Below are 13538 nucleotides of genomic sequence, written 5' to 3'. Positions count from 1 at the left end.
ATATCCCGCTTTATCACTACCCTAAGGAGTCTCAAAGTGGCTAACAATCTCCTTTCCCTTCCTCCCCCACAACAAACACTCTGTGAGGTGAGTGGGGCTGAGAGACTTCAGAGAAGTGTGACTAGCTCAAGGTCACCCAGCAGCTGCATGTGGAGGAGCGGAGACGCGAACCCGGTTCCCCAGATTACGAGTCCACCGCTCTTAACCACTACACCACAATGGCTCTCACAGCATGTGAAGCCTATGCAAAATGAAACATTAATTTCACAGACCGAACAGGTGAAGCCACTTGAAAACACAAGGTACACCTGTGAGAGTAAACCTCTGTCCAGTGTCACATGTGAAAAGCCCAGAGGTGACTAACTTGTGGTAATAACTTGTGGTGATAACCACAAGAAAAGGGTGGGATGGAAGAATCATCAGGATATCTGTATTTACACACAACTCTGAGTGAAAGATACAAGCTTGTGTTGATTTGTTCCATCTTTCAACACAGTTGGTGCCAAGGTAATGGATCCAAAGGCTTAATCCAACTGTTCATAATCTCCTTTACTCAGAAGATTTTTTGTGACAGTTCCTGCTTTAGTAACAGTGATTCAGATTAAAAGCCTTCCTTGGGTAATCCTTGTAAATAACTAAAATGCAATGGAAAGACCCTTTAATCATGTCACGCCTCATACATATATTATACAACAGCAGGTATGTTTATATCTATTTATGTACAATGAATTGTAGCTTTTATAGTATAGAAAAACATTTTTAAAGGGCAATAAAAATTAAAATGTACAGACAAGGCAAACAAGAAGACAAGCTTCCCATTTATTTTAATTGCTTAAACTGTCTCTACCTCTGTTTATCCGATTTTTTTGTTTTGTTTTTTAGATTGCTGTTTTACTTGTTATGCAATTGCAACAGATGTATTTTATGTTCAGTTATATTTATGCATGCATTTATGCATTTTAGCTTTCCTATATGTTTTTAATCATATAGGAGAGATGCCTTGGAGGGCACAGAGATCTTGGAAATTAAATAAATACATAAGACAACATAAATTATGACTGAAATTACAGATTGGCTGAAATGCAACATGTGCAGGAGGAAATCTTATTTACTAGTTTCGGCAGAACTGGATTGTGTCAATTTCATAGCTGTCAAGTTTTCCCTTTTCTCACGAGGAAGTCTATTCAGCATAAGGGAATTTCCCTTTAAAAAGGGAGAAGTTGACAGCTATGGTCAGTTTGGCTTTGGTTTGTGCAAAGACTAGTGCAAATCACAGAAACTCAAAATAAGCAAACGCAATTCAGAGTAAACTGTCAGAGGGGAGTTTCAAAGAGATCGGATGCAAGTGCCTTGAAGCCAGTTGTTGTCATTTACAGCTATAAATATTCCAGCTGCAAGGAAATCCAAGCAGAATAACAGCTGGCAGCTTGGAGGGCTAGACCACATATGGCACAGGAAATTCATGATCTGCTATATATTTTTGTTTTACTTGAAAATAATTGCAAATGGGGCTCTGGTTTTGACTGGAACAGCAACACTTATGGAAGAGGTTTTTAAACCTTAACTTCCATGCCATTATGTCCATCTAAATTCCATCTAAACTATTATTCTCACAGCAGAACAACCCATCGGCCCAACCTCTGTTCTTCTGCCATGGGTCCGTATATGTTGTTGGACTATAATCCAAAGCAGGCCTACCCAAAGGTCAGGGATAAAGTCCAACAACATCTGGGGACCCAAGGTTGAACACTGTTGTATGTTATGGGCAAAGCACTGCTCTTTTCATGGGATGCTTGCTTGCATGTAATCATTTTAGGTACAGTCGACTGATTCCTGGCCCACTACCTAGATCCAATCAAAGGCTCACCTTGTACACATAATGCAGCACATTCATTCACACCATTAGCTTCAAATTGCACCTCAGACCCATTGGCTGCTAGCTGCACTCCTTTGAACCGCAAACCATGGTCCAACCCGCTGTGTGTGATTTGGTACTGCTGGCCTTCTTCCCCCTCCTCCTCTTCCAGCCTTTTCCCATTGAAGAACCAGCAACCGCTCTGAGAGGCTGAAAGCTGAACTGAAAAAGTAGCATCCTCTCCGGCATGAACCTTCACATCTTGCAGTCCTTTTTGTATACGAGCCCTGGGCACTACAGACAGAGATGAAGGAATTCAGCTCAAAATGGGAAGGAAGGAGTTCAGATTGTGGAAGAAAAGGAATAGGAGGAATTCAACTGTCTGAGGGTACTTCCAGGTGGAAAGTTTTTGTGGAATTGGTGCTGCTCACATCTGAAGGTGGGTTTTTTTGGGGGGGGAGCATCCATATGATGTCACCATCATCAAAATGATAGCCTGTATTTTTATATATTTAATTTAGATTTCTGCACACTGTGATGAATCCAATAAGTGAAAACAATCCATTGTATATCACTGTTGTGAAAACTTGTTAGCACATTTCTCATGGTGGGTGGCTTGTCACATCTGTGGTGATGCTTCAGTGGGTGGCTTGTATTGCCAGATTCCACTACTGCAGTTTGCTCCTCACCTGAGCACAACCTAGCCATTTTGTTTACAGAGGCCCCAGTACCAGACAAAAGGCATCTACTTCCACAGATATGCCACATGCTGGAAGCATGCCTGGTTTGAAGGAGATACTGTCACAAGATTGCCACACAGTATATTGTGAATTGCCTAGGATGGAGATACCGGTAGTAATCACAGCACATACATTGAGCTTTAAAATAAAAAAGAATAGGGAGGTCTCAGGCAAGACCTCTTTCTCACTCTTACATATTTGTGCAGATCTCCATATTGGAAGACAAAGGAAACAAGCATTCCTACCCCCCAAAAAAAGAAAGAAAAAGAAAACCACACGCTTCCAAAGCTGACTGCAGGAAAAACATAGTGATGCTAAAGATACTGGTTAGTTAGTAAGAAATAGCCTATCTAATTTAGGTGCCCTGCTGAGCAAATGTAAGCAGAAGGTAGCTGGACAGAGTAGTGCTCCTTCCCTTTAAATGGTAAGGGTAGTCTAGCAGGCAGGTGGATCATCATGGCCCAGGAAAGCAAGGAAGTGGCAACACTTATAGTGTTTCCACAGCTGCAGAGGCCAATGGCAAAGGACAGTGGAAGAAGAGAGTGCCCAGTGGTTCAATAATAAAAGGTCATAGATCCTTGCAATGTCCATGCTTGAGTAAGGGACAGTGTCCAGTCACTATTAGGGGGCAGAGAGGCTTACCAAGGTGCACAGTGCCTGGGAATTCCACATGGCCACTACATCCATACTGATTGGCAGAACACACACGGAAACGGTAGTCAGCCTCCTGCGGCACACCATCGCCTGGAACTTCAACCATGCTGGCAACATCAGTGGTGAGGCAAGGCACCCACTCAGCTTCTCCTACTGCCTGCCTCTCAAGAATGTAACTACTTGGTGGGCTGCGGTGAACATCAGGTGGTGGGCACCAAGTTAGGAGGGCAGCATTGTTGCGTGATATGCACATCCTTGCTGCCACGGGTGCACTTGGTGGGATCCTCTTGGCACCTAGAGAAAATAATTCAATTCTATCAATTTTCCATCTTATTAACCTGGGGCAAAATCCAGAGCATGGATAACTCTGGCCAGCATCTATCTATCTGCCTGCCTGCCTGCCTATCTATCTATCTATCTATCTATCTATCTATCTATCTATCTATCTATCTATCTATCTATCTATCTATGGCCACAGTTAGTGCACTAGCTTAAAATGATGCAAGGCACTCCTGTCAGATGGCATTATTCAACCAGCACATCCTGTTAGTACAACAGGACCCCCTCTTCCTCCTGCACTCTCCCTGAATCTGCTCCAAGTTATTGGGGAAGCCCCTAGAACAGAGTTAGGGCCTGGAGGAAGAAGAGAGGAAGGGAGAGGAGAAGAATACATGGTTCTCCAGTCACAAAGCTTGTGAGTTTGTCGAAACTACAAACTTGATCCTTAAGTTTAGAGGGGTCACAAGCCCATTCAGAACAGATTGAATACCATGAAGCCTCTTAGATAAACTATTTAACCTCCATCTTGTTAGGATTGAGTTTCAGCTCTAGCCCCCATCCAGGCCATTACTGGTTACTGGCAATGTGTGTGCAGCAAATAGCAACAGTCATCTACAGCTTTTCATCACATGTGCACATGGCAGAATAGACACTTCAATGTGATTTTGCCAACAGCATGTACATTTCCACAAATTCAGTTTACACTCTTAAAACCCAAAAAGTGATGTCTTGGGAGGGAAGAGAATCCTCAATCGGCATATCTGCTTGATAGACCTAGGGCCAAAATACACATTAAACAAAGTTGTGTGTCCTTTCCACAAAGTATGATTTTGTGTTTGTTAGTTTTCTCTGCTTTAAACAGAAAAGCAGTTCTGAGGCTGCAATCAAGAGTGGAAGAGTGATAGGGTGGCTTATTTAACCCTTGTCCTCCCTCCCCCATTCCAGAGCATGGGAATGAAGCTTGAGGGAATGGGAGAGGAACAAACACTTAGATACTGTAAAATATTAAGCAGCCCTTGCCCATTCCAGCTACTTTTGCATGATCAATTGCAGGCTCTGAAACTGTTAGCAAAACAAACCATCAAGGCAAAGAAACACACAATTGGGGCATACGTCAGGGAGCAGGGAGCAGCTTAGATTGTTGGACAGCAAGAAAAACAGAAAACAAAAACAGCTGCTGTCAGCAAAGCCTTCTAAGTATGATTAATTTTGTTCCTGAGACATTTCAAGTACAATAACTCTTTATCAAGGTTTATTCATAGATTTCAGCTGTAAAGTCTCACAAGTAGCTAGTTTGTAGCTTAGCTGCAATTTCTTTCTCTTGTGATTCTACAACAATTTGATCCTCATTCTGGCATAGAGATGCTCAGGGTTCCTCTAGACAACTTATTTATTGAGCATTCATCCTGATTTGCTTGCACAAAGCTTACATGGAGGTTAGATCATATCTGGTCTTTATTTAACATTCATTCTAAAATGTTGGCAGGGTCGTTATACAACAATGAACATTGATCCTCCATTCATCCTGATTTGCTTGCAGGGTGTTTACTATACAACTTTCCATTAATCATTCATTCATTCCACCTGCTTCAATGCAATTTCCTGCCACTTTCCTAACACAAAAAGTCCATTTCTTTTTTTAAAGTGGGTTTGTTGCACTCTGGTGACATAGCACTTTAACCTACTTTAATTGCACAAACCTAAATTTCATGATATGTGCTTGCATCCCTCCTGCAAAATATTGGCAGCCTGGTGACACTCTCTGAAAGGCAGTGTGACCTGTGAAGGGCTTTCATAGGAGAATGGATAAAACACAGCACGAAACCAGAATCTGAGGCCAAAAGAGGGGTTGAAATGTGTTAGTCATTATTAGAATATTGATTTAAATTTCTGTGACAATTCAGCTATGACCTGACTCCACGTCATTCAGGGCAGTCTCAATCAGGCTGGATCCAGACCTGGCCTACCAACTAGAACACTACAGCATATTCTTGCATTGCAGGGGGTTGGACTAGATGGTCCTCAGGGTCCCTTTCAACTTTATAATTCTATGATTTTATTATTCTTTATAGTTTGGCTCTAGGGTGGGATATGTCAAACCTCTTTTCTGTGGGATATCAATTCCAATCCAGTCCAGGATGAAAGACAGGAAATAAGAAACTTTTCCTTTAGTGAGAAAACTAACAATTGGGGTCTGTGTCAACAGCCAAATGTAATGGGTTTTGTGGCTAGTTGAATGCTCCTTCTCCTCCTGCAACTAGCCCCATCTCTCCTCTCCACTCACATTTGACACGGAGCTGTGCTGAGGTCTGCGACTCGCCCGCTGTGAAAGTGATGACCCCAGCATCGTGTCGTGTTACGTGCACCAGGACCAGAAGATGGGTTTTGCCAAAGCTTCTGATGAGGGTATGTGGTGCCTCCACCAGTTCCTGACCATTACGGCCCCAACTCGGTGCCTCCACAGGTTCCCGCGTCTCCACATAGAAGGCGGCATTCTCCCCTTCTATCACATCCAGCTTCCGCGGCAACCGCTTCACAATCAGACCTGAAGAAAGAGTTTAGGCAGTTAGCACAGGAAGAAGAGCCTCTATCATAGCCACACATGACTCCAAAACTCTCCTCACCTTGCACGGAGAGTTCCCCAACGCTGCGGCCCTTGCCCTCCATCTCACACAGGTAAATGCCATCGTCGTCGGCCCGGGCATCCCGCACTGTCAGCCGCCGCAACAGGCCCTGTTCCTCCATCAGGTACTTGGGGCTGGGCTGCAGGCGCTTGTCTTCAAGATACCATGCTGTAGGGATGGTCTCCAGAGGGACTTGGCACTCTAAGACTGCATCCTGGCGCTCCAGCACTTCCACATCCACCAATGGTGCCTGGAACCGCAGTCGGGGTTCTGTGAGAAAGAGATAAAGATGGACCTGAATGTATGTGGAAACCTGAACGTAAGAAAAGGCCCATCTCCACAGAGACAGCTGAAATCTTCAGGGTCCCAGAGCTGAGGAAAAGGGTCAGGGTGCTGGGATCCAGAAAATATCACTCTTCTCCCTCACAAAGGTCCATTCCTTTGTTGTTACCACAACCTTCCTGCCTCAGCCCTCTGGCTTCCTTGTGTTTTGTTTCACAACCAACACAACTGATATTTTCCCCTCTCCATTTGGCTGGGATCCTACTTCAACCATCAAGCACATTTGCAGCCCAGAAACCCCTATCTGGTTCTTCTTTCTAGAGCTTGGGAACACCAAAGAGCTGAGCACCACTCCACATTTTCTTGGTGTCGTCACACCCACTGACACCCCCCCCCCAATCCATCATGAGAAAGTGTCAGTAACTAGTTAAACTCTTTGGGGCTTTGCCACATGGAATAATCAGTAAGATGAGCAGAGGCGTTAATGAATACTGAATCTCAACATTTACAAATGCACACAAGGCAGTTTTAACAAACATGATGGCAATCTCCCCGGCCTATGTTCTTTCTAGAATATTTTGTCATCAAACCTTGAAAGGGAATATGAATGTAAGGGTTGAAACATAATTGTTTTAACAAGCACTAGTGGTTATCTCCTGCCCACATTCTTTCTGGAATGTTTTGCCATCAAACTGAAAAAGGGACTAGATAAACATGAAAGGTTTAACTCAATTGTTTGCAAAGCTGCTGTGGGGCACTGAAGAACAGTATTGAGGAATATTCAGCTAGTACCTGCCCTTCCTTTGCCTGCAGAATCGGGAAGCAGAATTGGAAGGTGGACTTGGGAGGCAGAATCGGGGGGGGGGGAAGGGCAGCCAGATTCTCCTACCAAGAGTTATTCTGAGAAGTGGCAGAGTGCTAAGTGGGTGGCATGTGGTATCTATCGCACTCAACCTCTTCGCTGTCAACTATCTGGGTCCCAGTGCAAAGGGACACCTGCCACCCACACAGCAGCCCAAGGGAATGCAACACAGAGATGGAAATGTGGGAAACAGCAAGGGCAAATTGCTCTGGGAAGAACAGGCAGGGGTTGCTTTGATGGCACAGCTGAGCTCAGTGATTAATTTCAGGACAAAAAGACGCCAGGCTCAAGTCAGTCTGGAAATAATATCCTTTTTGTCTGGAAGTCCTTCCCCTTAATCTCCAATGCATGGGGTTTCTATAAGGTTACTCAGTGATAAGATTAATATACTTTGCACCCAACTGGTAAGAAGTTTATCTTCTCTCATAGCCGCACTGGATTTGGCGCATTGCGGGCAGTTCCCTTGCACAGGGCGCCAAGCCGAGGAGGCGCATAATAATAATAATAATAATAATAATAATAATAATAATAATAATAATATTGAGAAGATCTATTTAAAAAGTAACTGTAGCAAAAGGAACTATTGTGAAAAGAAGAATTACCTGTATTTGGGAGGGGGTGCCAAAATTTGTCCTTGCTCAGGATACCATATTACCAAAGTCCACCCCTGCTCATAGCTCAGTGGAAATGTATGTGCCTTCATCCTGAAGGCCTCCGACTCAATCACCCAGAATCTCCATGGAGATACCCCTGTCCAGTGCTCTTTTTTTAAAAAATGTGCCAGAACTCACCATGAACGCCTGTCTTGTTCTCTTATAATGGCAAAGGCCCCACCTGAGAGGTGTTGGAACTGAGTTCCGGCAAGTTCCAGCTGAAACAAAGGCCTGCCCCTGTTTGAAATCCTGGAGAACTGGTTCTAGTTAGGGCAGACTAAATGGACCAATGGCCTGTCTCTGTATAAGGCAGCACCCTATATTCTTATTCTTATTTATTAAATTGGTATATCGCCCTTCATCCAAAGATCTCAGAACTGAGAATAGATGTCAGCAGGACTGAGGCCTAGCACAGATTAAGCCCTGGATGAGAAGACATTAAGACAGATAACAACAAATATTCATTTAAAATATCTGCCATGTTTTAAAGGGAATTCCCCCTAGAAATAATGTTCTGGTTGGTCCAGGTCAACACAAGCAGTGAGGTGGTGAAACTTATCCTGATTGAGCCACTTCAGTCGAGCAAACCCCCACCCTTCCCACACCCAAAGAAAGCTAGCATTTCAGGGGAAATGCCAGGCTGTAACACTTATCTATCATGTCCCATTTTCTATGAGCAAAAAGTGCTTCATATAGTTTTTATGGTTTTATTGTATGGTTTTATGGTTTTATTGCTGTAAACTGCTTTGATTTTTTTTAACGATATAGCAGTATGCAATTTTAATTGATAATAATGATGATGATAAAATAAACATTTAATTCAATCTGAAGGGGTACAGTCAGGGAACAGTTGTACTCCCTCATCTACTATTTGCTTAATCCAGGCTTTAAACAAACTGTATTCTGTTTCCCTTCTGTTGACCAGCATGCCACAATAACTTATTCAACTTATTCTTAATGGGCCACAGTTGGCCCACTCAGTTCCTTTGTCCAACTAGCCATCTCTCTTTCTCTGCTTCTTCTGAGGGGATTTTTTCTTTCCATCCTTTATCCACTCAGGCTCCTGTCCTGACAGATGTTTCAACTATTTAAAAACAAAAAAACAACAACACGAATGTAGGCACTTCAAACTCTCTGGGTAACATGGCTATTCTTATGGACAGAAAAACCTTCCTGGTATTCAATCTCTCTCCCCCTCCTACTCTCCCCCCCCCTCTTGTAAAGCCAGTTTCTCCTCTTGCCTGACCCTAAGTAGGTTCAGAGAACAGTTGGTTCATTTCTTATTAAGGACAGCCTTTGACGTATAACTGAAGCCTGTTATCATGCATCCACCTCCCAGATTCTGCTCTCCAGGCTAAACAAAAGTGCACAACTCAGCAAAGCCTTTATCATCATCTCCCTTGATCTCCTTGGAACCCTCTTCAAAATTAAGGGCTTCAAGCCATCAAAGAATGGGTCTGTCCATAAGTGCTGTCAAATTCCGAAAAACTTTTTTTAAAGCACACCCTCCCTTTCTCTCCCCTTGTCACACTTTGCCCTCATTTTAGCCAATATGACATCCATTAGTATGAAGGGTCCCATACCAATCCACAAAAGCCCAGGGGTGGGCCAGCAGCTTCTACAAGGAATTCTTACTTCTGCTCCGGCAGCACCAAGAACTGTGGGCAGCCCAAGGCCAAACAAGCTCTTTCATAGCCCAATTTCCAGGTCTGACAAAGAACGGGCTATTGTTGACCCTGGCACAGGCAGACCCTTCCCTTCAGCATTCTTTTAGAGGCAGAGCAAAACAGTAGGGCAAAACAGTAAAAACCACTTCAAACCGCAGGTGGCTAAATGCTAAATGCTCACAGCACCAGATTAAACCCTGTGGGGAGTTGAAGGGGGGGGCACAAATTGTGTCCTAATGCGTTTTTGTAATTTCCTTTCAAAATCAAACCAATATAATTTTGATCCATTGTCGCGGGGGGCCCTAAAAGGTGTAGGGCCCATAGGCCAGTGCCTACTTGGTAATCCGGCACCGAATGCTCATCCATTTTTATTTTTTAAACAGATTTAGGAGCAAACTGGACAATAATTTCTCAGCTTGACATCTAGGGTTGCATGCGCAATAGAGGAGGACTCAGTCCTGCAATCTCCACCTTCAATCCAGGAGTATTTCCACCTCATCTGCCGTTGTGTAACTAGGCCTCACTTATCCTGCTAGCCAGCAAACAAAATTTCCTTCCTTCAGTTCTCTGAGCCACAAGAGCCCCCTTCACTCAACAGACTGAGTAGACTCCATGGGTAAAAGAGGGGATTGTGCCCATCGCCTTCACACACACTCAACTTCTATGTGTTGATCAGTAATTCTGGAGAGAAATCCCATGGGCTTATAGTTTGTAGGCACATACAGTAACTCAGAAGACTTGTCAATGTGCAGTTGTTAAATGAGCAGGCACAAAAGCTGCAGATATTATCCTACCCCCCCCCCCCCCCCGCCTACACACACCTCTTGATTACTTGAGTAATTTCTGCACACATTCATTGTATGTGTAAAAAAAGCTATAGTTCTTCTTGCAAGATGGAAGAATATCCTGCCAATATATGTTCTAGGACCACTATCTCACATGCCATGTCTCCTCCTTCCGGATGGGAAATATTTCATGTTCAGCCCTGCACTTGGCATCTGACCTGGTCTCTCTGGCTACTACCCAAACTACTCAGCACTTCATAGGCAAGGCTTCCAGGAATGTGCCAGAAGGGTCACCCAGACACCTCAGCATAAAAGCAAACAACAAGCAGGGAGCAGTACCCACCACCCTTACAGTGGCCTTTGAGTATGCTGCTGTCTCTCAGGCCCCAAAAGAGAAGGCCATATGAGTTCCATATGAGATCGTTTTGGCTCCAGGCCTATGAACTACCTACTCTGGAGCTTGTACTTCTTTTTTGCATCACGGTTCTTATTTTACATAATAAGCTGTCTGTACACTCCAGCCTGGAGCAATTGGCTGCTTGGTTCATCAATCCCATTAGGACAAGGGTGGATCGGAGGTCATGCAGGCATAATTGGTTCCATAATCTAAGAACAGACCCTCCAAGTGTCTCTATTTTCCAGAGACATTCCCCGATTTACAGAAACCGTTCCAATTTCTAATTTGATCCCAGAATGTCCCACTTTTCCTTAGGATGCCCCTATTTTCATCAAAGAAATGTAGGAGGGTATGGAGATATGTGATCCCCATAGGCAGTCCTGTACTGTATAGGGAAGGTTTTTTTTAATGATTTATGTTTTATTATGCTTTTATATATGTTGGCAGCTCCTCAGAGTGATGGGCCGGAGATAGGCGGAGATAGGCGGGGAATAATAATAATAATATAATAATAATAATAATAATAATAATAATAATAGAATAGGACATCCCTATTTTCATCAGAGAAATGTTGAAGGGTGTGTAAGAGGAAGGGTTTACTTTTAACTCAAAACTCATAATTTATGCTGTAACACCCACCACTCCACCCTGTCTCTGCTTTTCTACACCCTCAAGGGGTTGTCCTACCTCTAATACTTTAATCCTGTTGAAAACAGGCTCCCCTGTTTTCAACTAGATCAACTCCTTCTTATGTCCTTAGAGGCACCCATAATTGTTCAGGCTTTGCCCTCCCACATGCCAAGCGCCCTTCTTGTTCTGACTCATGGACTCAGACACCCACCCCTCTGTCCCCCCTCCCTACAATGTACGCACCTTTGACATGGAGGTTCACAGCGCTGAGTGTCTGGCCAGCAGTGTTGCAGGCTGTGCATACATAGAGGCCACAATCCCGAGCTGTGCAGTATAGCACCTTGAGGATAAAGTAGCCCTCCCTGTCCTCGTAGAGCAGGTGTCTCCTTCCGGGGGACAGGACCACCCCATCCTTCTGCCAGACGATCTCCGGCTTGGGCTTCCCGGTTACATAGCAGCGGAACTTGGCGTGCTTCCCTTCATTGACGGTAAAGGCCTTTGGCGTGGGTGGGCTAGGAAGCACTTCTCCATTTTGCCTGGATTCTGACAACACCTTTTGCCCAGGATGATGCCACCTCCACTTTTCATCTTGTGCCTCCGGCTGCTTCTTGAAATGGTTGTTTTGGGGTGTAAATGCATCACTGTGGGGATCACATGCTACAGAATCCACCAGGAGGACAGCTGCAGCCATGGTCTCTCCAAAACTGTTCTGTGCCCGGCATACATAAACACCGGCATCTGGGAGACGGGTGTTATAGATGTGCAGAGAGTGCCAGTCACCAGACGCTCTGCCCACTTTGTAATGGCTGCTCTCAAAGATGTCTGACAGTTTCCACCCATCCTTTTCCCACTCAAGCTCCCCCGAGACCCTGCAGGCAAAGGTCACATCCTCTCCCCTGGTCACGCGTGCAGAGACCGGCCTATTCAGGAAGACCGGAGGTTGAGTGTTGATCTCTCCTTTGGGTCTCAGCTCTGCTGCCTCCACTTTGAGAGTAGCAGCCGCATAGGTTTCGCCCACACTGTTCTTAGCTTTGCACACATAGCGCCCACTGTCCGCCGGGCCAGCCTGATACACCAGCAGGCTGTACGCATCCCCGTCAGCCTCTACCAACATCCGCCCTGATGGCAGGTCCAGCACAGAGCCGTCCTTCTCCCAGGCGACGCTGGGACGTGGCTCACCCGCTACCTGCCATTTCAGGACCGCATTGGTGCCACTTGGCACAGTAAAAGTACGTGGGTAGGTGAGAAATCGGGGAGCTCCCCCAAAGGCATCCATACTTGGCACACTTGGGATACAGCTGAGGCCAGGGACCTACAGAGATCAAGAAAGAACCATTGCTGGAGAAGCTGGGGTGAAGGACGGGGAAGGAGACGATTCCCTGCGATTCAGTTCACTCAACCCAAGGTGATGTTTAAGTGGATCAGAGCTCAGTTTGTTATGCAGGCACATGGCCATACGGTCACTTATGCTACCCATATTTTTATCGCACTGCTATCCAACCTTTCTTCAGCAGCCAGTGAAGCTATCACATGGCAGATGGAGGCCAAAGCCATTCAACCCACCCATGCTGCTCTCACCACCACAGGCTTCCTTTGGTTGTGCCTCCAGGCCAATCCCGCCAGATAATCCCACTTTGTACCAACCTGCTTCAGTGACGCTGGCCCGTTTGTGCCCTGTGCTAGGCCTGTATGGTTTAGGTTAGGCTGTAGGGGATTAATGAGCAGAAGGTTTCTGCTGTATGTAGGACAGGGTACTAGACTACCTTCTGGCCCCTATGATCCCGTGGGCAGGTCCTCTGGACAAAATAGGATATCAACAAATGCGCTTTAGGCAGGCGGAGTCCATCAAATTCTCCCTTTGCCCTAATCTCAGCAGCTGCTTCATGCTGGCAGCAGGCCAAGGTCAGGGGCAGACACATGGTCTCGGTGTGCAATTCTACGCCTCCTGAAGAGGTGATCCTTTTTCCTTTCTGCAATTGCACCCACCATGAAGTGCTGTCCCATCATACTTTTATTCTTCTCTCTCTTTGGACATCTCAAGATAGTTCACACATGCAGTATAATGTATACGTGTCAATCAGACGGGAATGAATGGAGAGAGAGGGCTACA

At 45.1% G+C, this 13538-nt stretch overlaps 1 protein-coding gene across 7 annotated transcripts in view; it reads right to left on the bottom strand.

The window, feature by feature from the left end:
- The window catches only part of OBSL1 (obscurin like cytoskeletal adaptor 1), a 65771-nt gene that overhangs the window by 50886 nt on the left and 1347 nt on the right, over positions 1–13538 (bottom strand). For 6 of the 7 annotated variants that reach the window (XR_004693285.2, XR_004693288.2, XR_004693287.2 and 3 more), the window contains exons 2-6: positions 11672–12740; positions 6153–6422; positions 5813–6073; positions 3238–3543; positions 1868–2149 (exon numbers count right to left, since the gene is read on the bottom strand). Coding sequence is in view for 2 of the 7 variants with exons in the window: in XM_035126611.2 (XP_034982502.2) it covers positions 1868–2149; positions 3238–3543; positions 5813–6073; positions 6153–6422; positions 11672–12740 (2188 nt within the window). In the remaining 5 variants the exon portion in view is untranslated. Of the gene's footprint in view, positions 1–1867; positions 2150–3237; positions 3544–5228; positions 5334–5812; positions 6074–6152; positions 6423–11671; positions 12741–13538 lie in introns of those variants that run through there. The other variant, XR_009558046.1, reaches the window with a different exon arrangement.

This window comes from Zootoca vivipara, chromosome 1, assembly GCF_963506605.1.
Source record: "Zootoca vivipara chromosome 1, rZooViv1.1, whole genome shotgun sequence".
NCBI lineage: Eukaryota > Metazoa > Chordata > Lepidosauria > Squamata > Lacertidae > Zootoca > Zootoca vivipara.
Note: the sequence above shows the minus strand (reverse complement) of the source record. Positions and strands in the feature narration are given on the sequence as shown.